At 43.9% G+C, this 17,568-nt stretch overlaps 1 protein-coding gene across 1 annotated transcript; it reads left to right on the top strand.

Moving 5' to 3' along the window:
- The first annotated feature begins 1,395 nt into the window (after positions 1 to 1,395).
- Positions 1,396 to 17,347, top strand: Il17rb (interleukin 17 receptor B). The gene is made up of 11 exons (XM_090355102.1): positions 1,396 to 1,476; positions 3,156 to 3,180; positions 3,845 to 3,985; positions 4,950 to 5,077; positions 5,644 to 5,770; positions 7,346 to 7,393; positions 8,991 to 9,121; positions 10,140 to 10,214; positions 11,682 to 11,781; positions 12,682 to 12,777; positions 16,459 to 17,347. The coding sequence occupies exons 1-11, from the start codon at positions 1,417 to 1,419 to the stop codon at positions 17,019 to 17,021; spliced, it is 1,494 nt and encodes a 497-aa protein (XP_090211228.1). The 5' UTR covers positions 1,396 to 1,416; the 3' UTR covers positions 17,022 to 17,347.
- Positions 17,348 to 17,568: the final 221 nt, after the last annotated feature.

Here is a 17,568-nt window from a genome sequence, read left to right as displayed (position 1 = left end):
AGGGTACACAGTGCACATAGTTACTCAGAAAGATTGACCTAGAGTACCTCAGCCCCAGGGAAGGGTAAGGCCACAACCTGGCCTGAATAACTCTCACCCCTCCCAGGAGCCAGATCAATCCTTGATTAAGATTCCTACATTCCACCTGTATGCATGCATGCCTCAGGCCTGTGGGGCTGAGGGCTGGGTGCCAGAACTGGAGCTTTCACCTGAACCTCACAGGTGAGTTAGGCCTACCTCACGGTAGGGCCTCAGTAAACCTAGCTGCTGAACTCAGCACCACCTTCTACCCGCTGAGCACCCATCCAGAAGCTGCATGTCCTGCTTGAGGACTAAATAAGAGCTTAGGAGGTGTGTGCCTGAGTTGGTCCCCCAACATTTGAGGGGCTTGAAGCAGCAAAAGTTCCAGGCTCTGTGGCTCACTCAAGGGATGGTCAACTGTCCCTCAAACCACTAGGCCAAAGAGGAAGGCCCCGGGACCACCCTCCCCAGATTGGTGGGCGGGGGGTGGGAGGTCTGTGATCAGGCCTGGCCTTGAAGTCTCAGTCTCATTAAGTATCAACCCTGAGAACCGCAGTTCTTAAACCCACAGTGCTGAGGCTTCCACTTCGAGACTCCCTCTATTTTGTGGAAACACACATTTACCAGCAAACACATCTAAGGGGTGGGAGCAGACAATTCCTATCTCTCTCTCCTTTTTTTTTTTTAAATTGCCTAAGCGCCTGCTGAGTAGCACCCTTGAAGAAGTGGCTCCAAGCGGAGGCTTGCGTCTCTCCCTCGCCCCCCCTCCCGCCCCGGCTCAGCTACCACATAGAGGGGTCCCCAAGTCCTCCCAACCCGCCAGAGCCTCCGGGCTGGAGGATCTCTGGGGGTTCGGGGTTCATTCTCCGGGATACTCACCCGGGGGACCCCGGAGCTCGAGGAGAGCAGCAGCGCCCGGTGCGCGGCCCGGTCCCTGGCCCCGCCGCACTGTAACCGCTCACACCCGCGCGCGCACTCCACGAGCAGGAGGGCGGCCGGGTCCCAGCGCCTGGGGTGGGAGGGCGTAGCCGGGCGGGGCGCTGGGCCGGGGGCGTGGGTGCAGGCACCACACCTGGCCCGCCAGGAGCACACGTGCGTGCGCACCGACCAGCCCCGCGCGGAGTCCCTGCCCTTCCCCGACCCCCCCACCCGGCCCGGAGGGAGTTCTGGAGACTGGGCGGGAGACTTCACCTCGGGGCCCGGGAGTGGAGGGAGAGCGAGCGAGACCCGCCTCCGCCCGGGGCGGGGCTGCAGGGGGCGGGGCCCTGAGGGGGCGTGGTCCTGGGGGCGGGGCCCCGATGGGCGGGGCCAGGATGCAAGTTTAAGAGCGCCCAGGGCTGCTGGGCTGCCCAGACCCCTGCGTGCTGGCGGCCAGTGAGCGATTGTGGCTGGGTCATGTCGTTTGTGCTGCTGAGCCTGGTTGCGCTGTGCAGAAGCGCTATGCCCCAAGAACCGGTAAGCATTGCACCTCTACCCCTTCTTCACCCCTTCCCTGGCTCCTGGACCCTGACTGCACCCCTTCCCCTCTCCCCCCCGCCCCTCACACACCAGCCAGGGCTTCCTCACGCCTGGAGGGATGGAGCTCTCGATGGCTCCTGTTTAACCCCCCGTGGGCAATCCCGGTGGATCACAGGCCGGACAGATCTAGTAGTAGATGCCACCCTGGGTTATTGATTCAGGTGTCTGTGCGCACCTAGCCTCCATTTCTCCATCAGTAAAAGGAAGGGTGGCCCACAAAGCAGCAGACAAGAACTTCCTCGTCCAAGGTTGGTTGAGGCTACTACCTGCTTACTTTTCCTTCTCTTGGATCCTGTCGATTCCAAAAGTTAGGCTTTCTTTCTTCTGAATTGAATCAATTTTCTGGGTCACTAGAGAAGGAAAAAAAGCTCATTTTCAAAAGGGCCTTCAGAACCAATCCCTGCTTCTCAGATAGTGTAATACAGCACAGCAAGGTGGGTCTTGGGTGATAGCCATGGGAAACCATATACCATTCACAGTGTCCTGATCCCTTCTGCAGCTGTCTTTTGCCCTTTTTGTTTTGAGAGCCCCTTAGCTTTTTCTACCAACGGAAGAATTCGTTGCCTTTGTGGCACTTGCTTGTAAGGCAAGTTTGAACTATGAGTTAGAGCGGCTGCTTGGCTTCTTCCTAAAATTTATCTCATTAGTCTTTCAACAGAAACATAGTTTCCAATGTGATATCTTATTTGTTGAAGAATATGGGATGAGATCCCTTCAGTTGAGTTTCACAGAGACAAAGAGGTTATGATGGTTTTATCCAAACCCTAATGACTCAAGCCATCAAGCCTTGGACTAGGGTCATGTCTCAAATGGTAGACACCTGACTATCAAATGAGAGAGGGGTCCTAAGTTTAATCCCCAGTATTGAAGGAAAAAGTTTTACCTTCTGTCTTACTGGGTGGAGGCATAGAGGGAGGGGATGGATACTAGAATCATGGATGTGCCACAGCACCACTTCCAGCTTTCTCCATGTAATTTGCTGGAGATAAGAATCTCATGGCATTTCCTGCCCAGGCCATTTTTGAACCTTGATCCTCAGATTTTAGCCTCCTGAGTAGCTAGGATTACAGTCATGAGCCACCAGCTCCTGGCTAATTTTTTTTTAAGTCGACATGCACAGTTTATCTCATTGATGTCTTGGACATCAATGATAAATATTTATCTTTTTTTCTTTAAAAAAAAGCTCCTTTTTTTTAAAAAGACAGCATGTTAAGAATCTGTAGAAAGTACCATTGACCATTTTCATTGCACAATAAATCCTTTGTCTGGGAAACTCAATAAAAACTACAGATAGTTCTGAAAACCTACAGTCAAATATTGGTGTGGGGTGGGGAGGTTGGTGCTCAGGATGGTCCTAAATCATCTGTGCTTTTGGCACAGGGAAGGTTAATACCCATAAATGAATGGAGACCACCTCTGGCCTTGAACTAAATCACTGGAGGAGCGGCTTAGTTTTCTCCAAGTTGTGAAGTAGAAACAGATCATCTTTTTGAAACTTTATAATTTACTTATGCACCCAAGGGGAAAAGATGGTATTTTGCCTAATCTGATAACAGAAAGCTTGTGGTTTGTTGGCTTCAATGTGACACTTGTTTTTTTTTCCCCCCCTCCTGTAGAATATTCAGTGTGGCTCTGAAGATGGTAGGTACATTTTTGGAATTAGTATATTGAATCACATTTGGATGTTAAGAGAACCTGAATCTAGGAAGTGTTTAAGCAGAGATCAAGCACAGGAGAAATGATTACTTTGTTTTAGTTGCTGGGGTTGAAGTTCTCAAGAACTCTGAAGAATAAAGAGGTCCTGGTAAAGGACTGGGACACTGGCGGGGAAGGTCTTACCATGCAGGGTAGAAAGCAAGTTTGCCACTCTGTAGACAGAGGGAGTGCCAGTGTAGGGGACAGAAGTAACTTATGGTGGGGATCAGTGAGCAAATGTTTTATAGAAGAATGGGTATTTGAGATGAATTTCTGCTCCCAAAATGGATCTAGGGAAGATGAGCTCTAGAAGAGATGACAGCAACAAAAGCTGGAAGGTAGTAGAGTGTGGGGAGGATGAGGGGGGATCAGTGTGACCAGATGGCTGGAGGCACAGGGGACCTCTATATACCCATGCAGCTGGGTATATAGATTCCAAATGTGCTGTAATTTGGACATGAGGTCAGTTCCAGCTTAGCTGTGTTCAGCCAACACCTAGAAAGGCTTGGCTTACCTTAGCTGGAAGATACGATGAATAGTGATGGGTCAGAGTGGATCGGGAGACTGGACCAGGAAGAGGAATGTCATGAGAAGTCTTACCTTTGCCTAGGGCCATCTCCAGAGTGGCTGATTCAACACACCCTGACCCCAGGAGATTTGAGGGACCTCAGAGTAGAACCTGTTAGAACCAGCACTGCAGCAAAAGACAGTTCAATTTTGATGAACATAAGCTGGACACTCCGGGCAGATGGTAAGTTCGCATCAATCAAATATAAGCCCTGTAGTGTCTACTAAACTAGAAATATGCAGGCTAAAAGAACTATTCATCTCACTCCTCGATATATCCATAAAGAGTCCAACATGTTTATATTCAAAGCTACATTCCAGGATGTTCACAGTAGCACTGTTCTTAATAACCAAAACACCCAAATGACCAACAGTGGAATATAGTAACAGGTGAAATCCAATAGGATGACCTGTAACTTCATATAATATGGATGTCACAAACATAAGTAGCCGGATCCTGGAGAGTTCATACAGTTATCCCTGTAGGCATAGCGCAGTTGTACATGCTGCATAAACTGAAGGTCAGCAATTGGGATGGTGGTTACTTTGGGTTAGGAGTGACTGAAACCAATCACCAGGGGCGCCTCTAGGGTGGGGAGTTCTTCACCTGTGCTAGTCACACAGTGTGCAAATTCAACAGGTAGTATGCTGATGATCTGTGTATTGTTGTTGTTTTTTCAATGCATTATATTTCATGGAAGAAGACAGGGAGAGACCAGAGAGAATTCTCCCATTTTAGGAAGAACACTGGCTTAAGTGGGCTTCTCTTCTACTTCCCAGCTGATATAACAAAAGTCTTGACATCTGCTCTAGATATGCTACAAGGCACTTGCAAAGCAACCTGTGGGTTCTTACAATGAATCTAATTCCCATGCTTGTGTTTAGCCCCTATGTTTCCATTGGCTAAATTCAATTAAATTTGATGTAGTCAAGAATTAAATCTGAGCTTAGGAATTGCAGCAGAGCTTCCCTGGAACTCTGTAAACCTAGCTCACCCCATCTTCACACTGGGTCCTCACACTTGCTGCTTACCTTTTAGTGATGCTGTGTTTACTATCAACTGAGAGAGCATGGGAAGTATCTAGCATCAGATCTGTCATGTAGCAAGGACTGAGTAATGTAACTGCCCACTTAACGTGTCTCTGCAGCCAGCATCCGTCTGTTGAAGGCCACCAAAATCTGTGTGACGGGAAAAAGCAATATTCAGTCACATAGCTGTGTGAGATGTAATTACACACGGGCCTTCCAGAGTCAGACCAGACCTTCTGGTGGCAAGGTAAGCACTTTGAGGCATGCAGTTGTGACTGAAAACTTTCTGTTTGGGGAGCACTGATGTGCCCAAGTTTAAATACCCTTTTTAGCCACTTCATTTCTCTGTGAATATTCCCTGAATATTTCTGGTTCAGTAGATACTTCAGGATATATCAGCAAAGAGAGTGGGCTGGATTTAAATTGTCCTAGCTCTAGTAGTTCATCTCTCTCACTCTCATTCTCATTGTGTAGGGCTCATTCTCTAAATTCCAGCAGCTGCATAAAGGACAATATTAAAAATGAAAAAGATGCCAGGTATTTGTGGAATCTTGGCTAACCAGGAGGCTGAGATCTGGAGGATCTCAGTTTAAGGCCAACCAGGGCCGAAAAGTTGCTAGACTCCATCTCCAAAGTAACCAGCAAAAAAGCAGGGCTAGAAGTGTAGCCGAAGTGGTAGAGCACCAGTACAGCAAGCATATGACCCTGATTTCAAACTTTAATACCGGGAAAAAAGAAAGAACCCCCCCCACAGAGGCCCTATTTCTGCCCCACACAGCCTGTGAGAACCAGGCACCTTGCTTTGTCTTTCAGTGGACATTCTCCTACATTGGTTTTCCTGTGGAGCTGAGCACTCTCTACCTCATCGGTGCCCATAATATCCCCAATGCAAACATGAATGAAGATGGCCCATCTTTATCTATCAACTTCACCTCACCAGGTAAATTTCCTCAACTCTTCACTTAGCTTTTTGTCTTTACTTTGGGGTGTATTGGTTTGTCCAATGAGCCTAGGGGACCCTGGATAAGGCTTTGGATTAGCAAGGTCTGTTTCTTCATCTGTAATATACAATGTACAATATTATATATATATGTATATATATACACACAATATAGTATAGTAACTACTCCTAATTCAAAGAGTAATTGGGTAGCCAGGCATGGTGACTCACCCCTGCAATCCTAGCTACTAAGGAGGCTGAGATCTGAGGATCAAGGTTCAAAGCCAATCAGGGCACAAAAGGACCTGAGACTCTTATCTCCACTTAACTTCTAGAAAATGAGAAATGGGGCTTAGCTCAAGGGTAGGGTGGTAGCCTTGAGCTGAAGAGCTCAGGAACAACGCCCAGGCTGAGTTCAAGCTCCATGACCCACAAAAATAAAAAAGAATAATTGGGTAAATGCAAGGCAAGTACCATTCCTGGGTATCAGGCAGGATTATTAAGCCTGGTAGTGAGCTTCCCTACCAACTATGAACTTGGGATAGCCCATTATCACAGGTGAGGAAAGTGAGGGTAAGTGCCTCACGCAGGGCTGCACATATCATGGAAAGCAAAAATGACCTTTAAACTTTTTTTTTACAGTAGTGCACTGGGCTGTCCAACTCATTTTCAGTGATAAGCTTTCCTAAATCTCCCTTTATTTTTAAATAAACTTCAGAATTATTTTTAATTCGCAGAAAAGTTACAAAACTAGTACAAAGAATTATCTCTCCTGCCTAATTTTTTCTAATTGTTACATTGACCAATGTAAAAACATTGGTACATTTCTATTAGGAAAACTGCAGACTTTAACTGGGTTTCACCTACATCTCTGGTAATGTCTTTTTGGTTTTAATTGTATTTAGTCCCTTGTTTTTCATCTTACTCTATAGTTTTTGTTTTTCATGATCTTGACAATCGTCCTGAAGGTTGCTCCCATTTGTCTGATCCTGGTCTTATGCTTAGCTTGAAGGATATGGGTTTGGGGGCCTTACTGCATTTTGTCAAAGGTGTGACATCATTGCTGAGGACTAGGGGACTTTTGTCCCCTAGCTAGGTTACTGCTTGGAATAGGCAGCAGGCTAGAAGAGAGCAGAATCCATATATATTGCCAAAGCTTGCTTTGAAAGGATTGTGATTTTATGAGAATCTTCTCTCAGGGGTACCTAATACTGTTTTTATTTTTTATTTTTTTATTACAGTACTGGGATTTGAAAGCAAGATCTTGGGCTTGCTAGACTGGTGCTTTACCACTTGAACCATGGCATGACCCATCAGTACTGTTTCTGTTTTTATAAAAGTTGTGTTGAAAAGTTGATTTTCTGTTCAAGAATAAAATGGTAGTGGGTTATTTAGATTTTCTCTCTCACTCACATCTGGCATGTTTTGGTAGTTTGTTGTAGGTGGTGTATATGTCTGTGGGATGTGCGTGTTTGTATGTATGTATGTAGGTGTGTGCTCTTATTGGTTGGAAAGCATACAATAGAGACTGTTTTTTTTTTTCCAAAGTGTAAAAGCTTTCATTCAAATTTCTAGGCTGCTTAGACCACACAATGAAATACAAACAAAAGTGCGTTGAGGCAGGTAAGTAGATGCAGCATTGTGTTTAGTTATATGAAGACTCTCCTAACCTGAGCAGACTTGAACGGATGAAGAACTAAGGCCTACAACTGGAAGGTATGAGCCAAGCTGTCCAATGAAGACGGAAGCTCGTAGGGTTCTTGCCCTTTGTTTTGCACTTTGCCCATGGGGACAAGACCCTCTCCAGGAAAGGACTTGTGAAACCACCTCCACTCCTTTAGCTAAACTAACATTTTAGCCTTAACTGCATGTAACAATGGCATAAACAGAAGGCTGGTTCTGATTGGACTGGAATCACTTGTTTACCACCATCATCACCTTTCCTGGTAAAGACCCCTCAAGGATCCTGTTGATTAGCAAAGCAAGTTCTCAACCTGTGTCCATGATAGATGATTAAGTTTCCCCCCCTGAACTGTGGAAATAACCCCTTTATGATAATCACTCTTTAGTGCCTGACATCGGAGATTAGTGTACATGCCTCAGCCATTGTAATCTTGGTATAGTAATAGTGCTAGCGGTCATTTAGAAACCCTTCACCCCAGAAGACATCTCTGTTAAACTGAGCTATGTGCCTGTCATTGTCTGGCCGACCTAAAGGGGGAGACTTTCCTCTCTTATTCCCTTCCTCAAGGAAAGGATTATGAAGGAGCTGGAGTATGAAGGGATGTTGGAGTATGAAGGAACTTGGGAGTCAGACACTAATCCTAGCTCAGGAGGCTGAGAGCTGAGAAGCATGATTCAAAGCCAGTCCAGGCAGGAAAGTCCATGAGACCCTCATCTTCAGTTAACCATTTGAAAACTGGAAATGGTGTTGTGGTTCAAAGTGGTAGACTGCTAGCCTTGAGCTGAAGAGTTCAGGGACAGTGCCCAAGCTCAGAGTTCAAGCCTCTAGACCTACATACACACACACCACAGAAGGAATTTGGGGTGTGAGGTTTGAAGACCTGGTATCAGTCTTAGCACGAACTTCTAAAGTCAGCTGTGAACCAGGGCTTCCAAAAATGGTCTCCTAGGTGAGGAAGTTAATTCATGTTGTTATACATCATGTTCCTGGAAATGAACCCAGTTCCTATTTGCAAGTCACATCAGTGAAACAACTGACTTTTTCTCCCAGCAGACCTGTCAGGGAATCCCCTAAGTTGTGGGACATTTCCTTATTTGAATTCAGTAAAGCTGGCAGGAGGCGATCCTTCTGTACCATAGGATGGCCTTGTGGTAGCATTTCTACTCTTGAAGTCACTAGCTTCATGTGCTTAGGCATGTTTCCCAGCCTGTGCCTTCTCAAATGTTGGGAAGAAGACAATATTGGCTCTAGTCCATAGCTTGAAATACAGACTGAGAATAGTAGTAGTAGAACCAGATCTGTGGCCCCCACCATTTTTAGCTTGAAGTTTTTTTTTTTGGCAAAGATGGAAACCCTAAACTTCTCTTAGACAGCAGGTAGTTTGAGACTCTGGGAGGAGTATACTTTGTCCCGGTCTCTTAGATGTGTGCCTGAAAATTAGATTTTTTTTTTTGCAAAGCTTTTTTTTGGGGGGGGGGTGCAAAATAAACAGACCAGTTAACTAGTTAATCTGTGTGATTCTTTCTCAACTCATAGGAAGTCTATGGGAACCCAACATCACTGCTTGTAAGAAGAATGAGAAGATGGTTGAAGTAAATTTTACAAACAGTCCCCTTGGAGTCAGATACATGATTCTTATCCAGTATAACACCAGTGTTATATTGGAGGTGTGTTTCCTTTTATTCCTTGTTAGTTACCTTCATTGGTAACCTCTGGATTCCTACCTTGTGAAGAATACTGGCATTTTGGGATTCTCTGAATAGGCTATTTTCTGCAAAAGCATAGAACTGCCTAGTGTCCTATCACGCTGAGCATTTTTTTTTTTGCCAGTCCTGGGACTTGAACTTGGTCCTGGGCACTGTTCTTGAGCTTTCTCAAGGTTAGCACTCTACCACTTGGGTAACTGTATAACTTCTGGCTTTTTGTATGTGTATGAGGTACTGAGGAATTGAACCCAGGGCTTTGTGCAGGCTAGGTGAGCATTCTACCATTAGGCCAGGCTCCTGGCCCTGGATGTGTGTTGGTCCTGGACTTTAAACTCAGCACCTGGCCCTATCCCTGAACTCCTGAGCTTAAGGCTAGTGCTTTACCACTTAAACCACAGCTCCACTTCTGACTTCTTGTGTGTGTGGGGGGAGCACGGGGATTAATTGGAGATAAGAATCTGAAGCCTCGTGGACTTTCTTGCCTAGGCTGGCTTTGAACTGTGATCCTTAGATTTCAGCCTCCTGAGTAGGTAGGAATACAAGTGTGAGACATCAGTGTCCAGTTCCTTTGATTGATTTAACAGAATTTTCTTTCTGTCCCTGTGGACCTATAAATATATAACACTATAAATCTCAATCTACTTAAAGGTAGATGTATCTGAATAGGAAGTGAATCCTTACTCATTGAAATGAAAATCAGGGAAGAGTGGCTTCTTCATGGACTTTGATCTCATTGTATATATGATTCTAATTCCTTTTTTATTTATTTATTTGTTTATTTTTACCAGTCCTCGGCTTGAGCTCAGGGCCTGAGCACTGTCCTTGAACTTTCTCAAGGCTAGAGCTCTTCTACCACTTGAGCCTCAGCACCATTTCCAGCTTTTTTTCGAACCCGGGTCATCATGCATGCTAGGCAAGCACTCTACCACTAGGCCAAACTCCCAGCCCCATGATTCTAATTCTTAACTGTGTCTTTTAGGTACATCAGAACAAACTAACTCGGACTTCTGTGGTCATTCCGGTGAATGGTGAAAGTGAAGGTGCTGTGGTTCAGGTGAGCCTCATGAGGTATGTGGGAAGAGACTGAATGTCTCTATTAGGTGCTTTGGTTGTCTCCTTTTTTGGTATATGTGCAGGTGCCATGGCCTGAACTGAGGCTGGAATTTCCGCTTGTATTTTTTAATCATGGATGGCACTTTACTACTTGAGCCATGCCTCTAGTTCTTAGATGTTAAGGATTTTGGTTTTCTCCTCTGCGGCAGCTCCACATCAAGCTATATTTACAGTCTTTATGGTGGTGAGATGAGGAAATTGCCTCAAAGCCATGGTCCCTTTTGCTTGAATAAGTGGCTGCTTTTTGTTTTTTAAAATCATATTCCTTCTAAAAACTGAACAATAAGTTCTGGCTTGCTAAAGAGGTTTGCCTATAAGTCTTTGCTAAGGTGGCTGTTGACTTTCCGAAGTTCTCTTATTTCCATCTTTTTGTCATGAACTCTCAGATCTAAAGCAGAACCAACCATTTTATTTTCTCAAGTCTCATTTTTCTTTTCTGTAAGAAAACTTGGTGGAGCTTTATTGAGTAAGCAAGCAAGCAGATAAGCAAAAGAAAAAACAACAGACTGGCAGAAAAGTAGGGCACACTCTGAGAGAGTGTGAGTACTCTCAATGGGAAGGGCTCATCTTTAACTGAAAAATGAAGTTGCAGATTATTTGAAGAACTCTGGAGAGCAAACTGCCCAGCATCAGTTGAACAGGTAGAAACAAGCTGGACCAGTAAATATTGTCTTTTTAGTTTCCAAAGGATATAGGGAGTAACAGTGGGCCACAGACACACCCAAGAGTAACAAACTGGTTTTATTTTCTGTTGTAGGGTAGGGCTTGAACTTGGGGCCTGGGTGCTGTCCCTGATTTCTTTTGCTCAAGGTATGAGCTACCCCCTTGAGCCACAGCTCTACTTCCTGTTTTTGAGTGGTTGATTAGTGATGAGAGTCTCGTGGGGACTTTTCTGCCTGGGCTAGCTTCAAATGCAACTCTCAGATGTCACCCTTCCCAGTAGCTAAGATTATAGGCCTGAGTCACTAGAACCTGGTGTGTTAAAAGTTTCTGTTCTTCATTCCTTGGAACATGAGGATGTCCTCGACTGGCCAAGCTCAGCAGACCCTCTTCCAGGAAGCCATAGACTTGTCTTGCATGCCAAAAAGCACTGGAGGTTCAACAGAAGCCTTAGTGATCTGTTCTCTTCCAGGAAATGTGTACATTTGCTAGGATATAGCCCAGTGCTTCCAGGTAAGGAAGCCAGTATGTTAGTAACTTGCACAAAGTTTAGGTTTAGAACACCAGTCTTCAGGTGTGTCAGTCTCAAGACATAGTATTCCGCATTGGTTTTGTTATGTGTTACCAAGGATTAAATGTCTATGCCAGTGCTAGAGGAAAAGCCAGGGAAGGTTGTAAGGGAAATAGAAGTACTATTGTGCTTTTGGTCTGAAGTATGGTAAGAACTCTCTAAGCCTTTTTTTTCTAGTTGACTCCATATTTCCATTCCTGTGGCAATGATTGCATCCGACGGAAAGGAATTGTTGTGCTTTGTCCACAGACAGAAGTCTCCTCCCCTCTGGATAACAGTAAGTATCTAGAAGTTACAACATGATCAGACGTGCATGACGTTCAGAGCCCACTTCAGCATATGTCTGTGGGGAACACATCTTGTCACAAGGTGACAGAAATAGTTCTGTCCCACAGAGCTCTGTATGGACAAAGGCTTCATTTATAAAACCATGCATGATACAGAAGGAAAAAATAATAGTGCAAAATGGATACTGAAAGTGCCACAGGCTCTGCTGAAAAAAAAGTCTTAATGTCCAAAGGACTGGTTATGTGAGAGAACATGAATTTCCCTGGGCTCTGAGTCCCTATCAGTCTGAGTGACATGGACAGGCTGTATGCTCCTATGGCTTGATATGGTAATGCAGCCAACATTTGGATAACAAATTAGGGATACTGGCACCAAGAGACGCCTCACTGGTGCCTGAGCAGCATGTTCTGGAAAAGAACTCTTTGGATTAAGATATATGTCAGTTATTTTATTAGCAGTAGGCAAATCAAATGATTCCAGAATTAGCCCATGGGTGGAGTCAAAAGATAGAAGGTGTTATTGTTACTGGGTTTCTAATAATATGGGGTTTCTACTCCTATACTGGCATGGTACATATATCTACGTGTAGCCAGTATTCCTCACAGAACAAAAGGTCCTGAAATCTCTGGTTACAGCAATGAGTATGCCTTTGTGTTTTGAGGAGTAAGAAACCTGAGCGATTTTAGAGGATGTCTCCTCACTCCTGGAGCCCTCTGTCTCCAGTGACAGATGAGAGGAAGACACTAGAGAAACGTATCAGCAGACTCCCTGAAGATTTCCTAATTTTTGGTTTTAAAGAGATTCTAACATATAAAATAAAAATCTTGGTTTTGAGGTAGAAGGTAAATGTGGTTTTGTCTGCAGAAGGTAAAGAAGCTGTTTTCTCTAGACAGGTCTGTGCTAGGAGGCTGGCTGCCTCTCCTCCTATCACTGCTGGTGGCTGTATGGGTGCTGGTAGCTGGGATCTACCTGACCTGGAAGCATGGTAAGGATCATTCTTTCTAGAGACACATGGCAGTTAGAGGCAGTCTTTTGCTAGCATTTCCCAGGGTTAGGGCAGCATTTTTTTTTTTTTTGCCAGTACTGAGGCTTAAACTCAGGGTCTGGGCACTGTCCTTGTGTTTTCTCAAGGCTAGCACTCTGCCATACACTCTGTGTATGAGGAATTGAATCCATGCATGCTAGGCAAGCACTCTACCACTAGGCCACACTCCTGGCCTGGGCAGCATTTTTTTGTTGTAGCTATTTCTTTTTTTTAGCTTAAACAATAGAGATTTATTTCTCATGCCAGGGAATTTGATTCCAGGTGAGTATTTTGTAACTTTTCATAGGAGGCAGAGTAAACCCTGGTTATTTAATTCTCCTTCCTTCTTTCCTTCCTTCCTTCCTTCCTTCCTTCTTTCCTTCCTTCCTTCCTTCCTTCCTTCCTTCCTTCCTTCCTTCCTTCCTCCCTCCCTCCCTCCCTCCCTCCTTCCCTCCCTCCCTCCCTCCCTCCTTCCCTCCCTCCCTCCCTCCCTCCCCCCTCTCTGCTTTTCTTCCTCTTCTGCTTTTCTTTATATATAATTTTTATTGTAATTAATAGAAGGGTTACATTATATTCATCAGATAGAAGGTGCATTACTTCACAAACATAGATACCCTTTCTCATGTTTTGGTCACCATTTCCCTCCCCCCCACCCCCACCCCTCATTTTGTTTTCCCACATTCCCTATTCAATTTCAAATAACCATATAAACATATATACAATATATCAGATAACAAGGTAAAATGCGGTAGCAATGTAAGATAACCAAGGGACAGCAAAAGAGATGAGAGATAACATAGTACATTAAGGACAACAATCAACTCATTATATGGCTTTTGTTTTTATATCCTGGAGGTCCTTTCATTTAGCATCATTCTATATGGCCTTATGTATCTAGGTTTTGCTCTATTGTAAATCTCTGCTAGGAGAGCCCAAGGTTTCTACTGATTATAACAAATGAGGGAAACCATTGAGCCTATGTTCCTTTGAGTCTGGCTTACTTCACTTAATATGATTTTTTCTAAGTCTTTCCATTTCCTTACAAATGGGATGATGTTGTTCTTTCTGACAGCAGCATAGAATTCCATTGTGTATAAATACCACATCTTGTTGATCCACTCATCAACTGAGGGGCATCTGGGTTGGTTCCATATCTTTGCTATGGTAAATAGTGCTGCAGTGAACATCATTGTGCTAGTGGATTTAGTATGTCTTTGTTTCTGGATGACTGGGTAAATGCCAAGTAGTGGAATTGCTGGATCATAGGGGAGCTCTATGTTTAGTCTTTTGAGGAACTGCCTTGCTGTTTTCCATAGTGGTTGAATGAGTTTACACTCCCACCAGTAGTGTAGTAGTGATCCCTCCTGGTCACATCCCCACCAGCATCTGTTATTAGATTTTTTTGATCATGGCCATTCTAACTGGAGTGAGGTGGAATCTTAGAGTGGTTTTGATTTGCATTTCTTTTATAACCAGAGATGTTGAGCATTTCTTCATGTGTCTATAGGCCATTCTTAATTCTTCTTCAGAGAAGACTCTCTTTAAGGCTTTGGCCCATCTTTTAATGGGATGGTTGTTTCTTTGGAGATTAGTTTTGGAGTGATTCAATTTTTTGAGCTTCTGATATATTTTAGATATGAGGCCTTTGTCTGTTGTATGGTTAGTGAAGATCTTCTCCCACTTTGTAGGCTTTCTATTTAGCTTGTTAGCTATGTCCTTTGCCATACATAAGCTCTGCAGTTTAATGCAGTTCCACTTATCCAGACTTTCTTTGATTTGTTGTGTTTCTGGGTCTGTATTAAGAGAGTTTTGACCTGTGCCAAGGAGACCTAGTGTATCTCCTATTCCTTCTTGTAAAGTTTTCAGGGTATCTGCTTTTACCTCCAAGTCTTTGATCCATTTGGAGTTAATCCTGGTACAGGGTGACAAAGAAGGATCCAACTTTGGTTTTCTGCAGGTGCTTAACCAGTTCTGCCAGTACCACTTGTTGAAGATGTTGTTACTATTTTTTGTTGTTATGAAGGCTTGTTATGTAAGTCAGATAATGAGTACGTTTCTTTTTGGACAGTGTCACCCTTCTCTTGCTCCTTCCCAGTTTCAGTCCCCACCTACGGGTTGCAGAGTTCATTTTCAAGGTAGTGTCTAAGTGAGTACAGTGCTGCATTTGTTCACTCTTTGTCCCTCCACTAGGGCAGCATTTGTTCAATGGCTTGGAGCACTAGTGGAAAGTATGCTATGTTCTCTACTAGTTTAGGATAACAAGGGTCTGTGACTATAGACTGTGTTTCGTTTTTACCACCAGGCTTCTGTATGGCTTCTGTAAGTATTAAAATAGCACACTGCATTTCACTTTACTGTATGTCAGTTCCTACTTTAAAAAAATTATTCTTTTAATTCATTCTCTAAGGTTCTTACATTGAGGCCCAACATTGAGTCTTTAAATATGGACACCAGGGACTTCATATAGCTGTACAAGCAGAGAAAGGTTCTGCTTTTCTCTTATTCCACACATAGAAAATGGAATATAAATGATCTTTTGAGCTGCATGGGGTACTGTAGACTCATGCCATGTTCTCTCTAATCAAAGAAGGCTATGTGCCTTAGTATCAAAGCAATTGCTCAGTAAATAAACACATACCCCGGGTTTGAGTCCTAGTAGCAAAAAAAGACAATTTTAATTTTTTCTTTCTTTTTGTTGGGGTCGTGGGGCTTGAACTCTGGGCCTGGGCACTGTCCCTGAGCTCTTCAGCTCAAGTGTAGAACTCTACCACTTGAGCCACAGCACCACTTCTGGTTTTCTGGTGGTTCATTGGAGATAGAGTCTCATGGACTTTCTTGCCCAGGCTGGCTTTGAACCTGGATCCTCGGATCTTAGTCTCCTAAGTAAATAGCTAGGATTACAGGGGTGGCCTAGCTAAAAAAATTTTTTAAAATAAATGCCAGTCCCAGTAGTTCATGCCTGTAATCCTAGCTACTCAGTTGGAGGATGAGATCTAGGATTGTGTTTCAAAGCCAGTCCAGACAGAAAAGTCTCTGAGACTTTGAGTTGACCAGCAAAACACCAAAAGTAGAGATGAAGATCAATTATAGGACATCAGTACTGAGCAAAAACACTAAGAACATGAGGTCCTGAGTGAGTTTGTCCCAGTATTGGCATGTACATGCCATGCAAGTACTCACACACTGTTTTTCCCACACACACAGCCATGTGTGCCAGGTTGATGATAGAACTCCAAATTCTGCCATCTATAGGTAGAGAATAATATAGACAAATTATGATTGATCCAACTCAAACATAATAGGCAAAGGTCAGGTAAAAATTCTAGTTATACCACCAATTTATGCCTGGCACAGTATTTAAAATATAAAGTTTCTATGAATTTATTTGGAAAGATAAAAACTTGAGTGATTGATTTAGTGACTTAATACATCTCTACAAACACAGTTAAGCTTAAGCTCAGTGTGTTTCAAGTGGTGGGTTCAAAAGGACCAGAAGGGGTATGCTGTCCTTCTACAGTGACTAGGACCCTGGTGTTTAGCTGCCATTCTCTCGTCAGGGATCATGGGCTGATGGTAGGTGAATTTGAATGAATGCCTGCTGTTTGTTATTCAAGTAACAAATTCTCCTTTTCCTTCTTACAGAAAAGATCAAGATGATGTCTTTTCCTACAGGCACCTCACTACTTCCTCTTGTTAAGGTTCTGGTAGTTTACCCATCTGACATATGCTTCCATCACACAGTCTGTTACTTCACCGAATTTCTTCAAAACCACTGTAGAAGTGAGGTCATCCTTGAAAAGTGGCAGAAAAAGAAAATAGCTGAGATGGGTCCCCTGCAGTGGCTTACTACTCAGAAACAAATAGCAGATAAAGTGATCTTCCTCCTATCCAATGCCAACACCACCTGTGATGGGACCTGTGGTCCCAGTGAGGGTGCCCCCAGGGAGAGCTCTCAGGACCTGTTCCCTCTTGCCTTCCACCTTTTTTGCAGTGATCTAAGTAGTCAGATGCACGTGCACAAATACATGGTAGTCTACTTCCGAGGGGCTGATATCAAAGACAATTATAGTGCTCTCCATGTCTGCCCCAAATACCACCTCATGAAGGATGCCAGTGTGTTCCGCACAGAACTGCTTCGTGCAACCCCCCACGTGTCAGGGAGGAAATGGTCACATGCCTGCCACAACAGCTGTTCTCCCTTGTAGTCTGGGAAGGACCCCAGATCTCTCCTATTTCCTTATTCTAGTAACAAAAGCTTTATGATGACCTCGACGTTTACTGTACAGATTGCTTGTGGAAATGGTACAAACACAACCGCTTTAGAACTGGAAGAGGAAGAATAATAATTGAGCACATCTCCCTTAGGCTAGTCACTAATGAACTTTATGCTTATTGTTATGAACATTACTAACTACTGGAACATTAACGAATTGAAAGAAGAACTACAGAACTACAAAACTAAATTAATCTTGTATCAAAAATCCAAAATGCTTACAATTTAAAACTATAATCATTCTGGAATAAAGCATCCTCCAACCAAAACTCCAGTCTTTTATGGCCTATGCACTGTAGGGTAGGAGTTCAGTTTTGTAACATTTTAAGTTCAACTTAAGAGTATAGCAGTTCTCAGTAAGGCAGCAGCTTCCTAGGGAAAAGCCTTCACACACACACACACACACACACACACACACACACACACACACACACACACACACATTCCTGAGATTATAAAATTAGAGAATAACAAGCTGG

This window comes from Megascapheus bottae, chromosome 2, assembly GCF_031878675.1.
Source record: "Megascapheus bottae isolate mThoBot1 chromosome 2, mThoBot2.hap1, whole genome shotgun sequence".
NCBI lineage: Eukaryota > Metazoa > Chordata > Mammalia > Rodentia > Geomyidae > Megascapheus > Megascapheus bottae.
Note: the sequence above shows the minus strand (reverse complement) of the source record. Positions and strands in the feature narration are given on the sequence as shown.

What these genes read in the sequence shown, in the direction of transcription:
- Il17rb (XM_090355102.1), top strand. Translation starts at nt 1,417, where the DNA reads ATGTCGTTTGTGCTGCTGAGCCTGGTTGCGCTGTGCAGAAGCGCTATG. An exon ending in TCAGTGTGGCTCTGAAGATG is followed by an intron (nt 3,181 to 3,844) that starts GTAGGTACATTT and finishes ACCTTTGCCTAG; the next exon opens with GGCCATCTCCAGAGTGGCTG. An exon ending in ACAAAAGTGCGTTGAGGCAG is followed by an intron (nt 7,394 to 8,990) that starts GTAAGTAGATGC and finishes CTCAACTCATAG; the next exon opens with GAAGTCTATGGGAACCCAAC.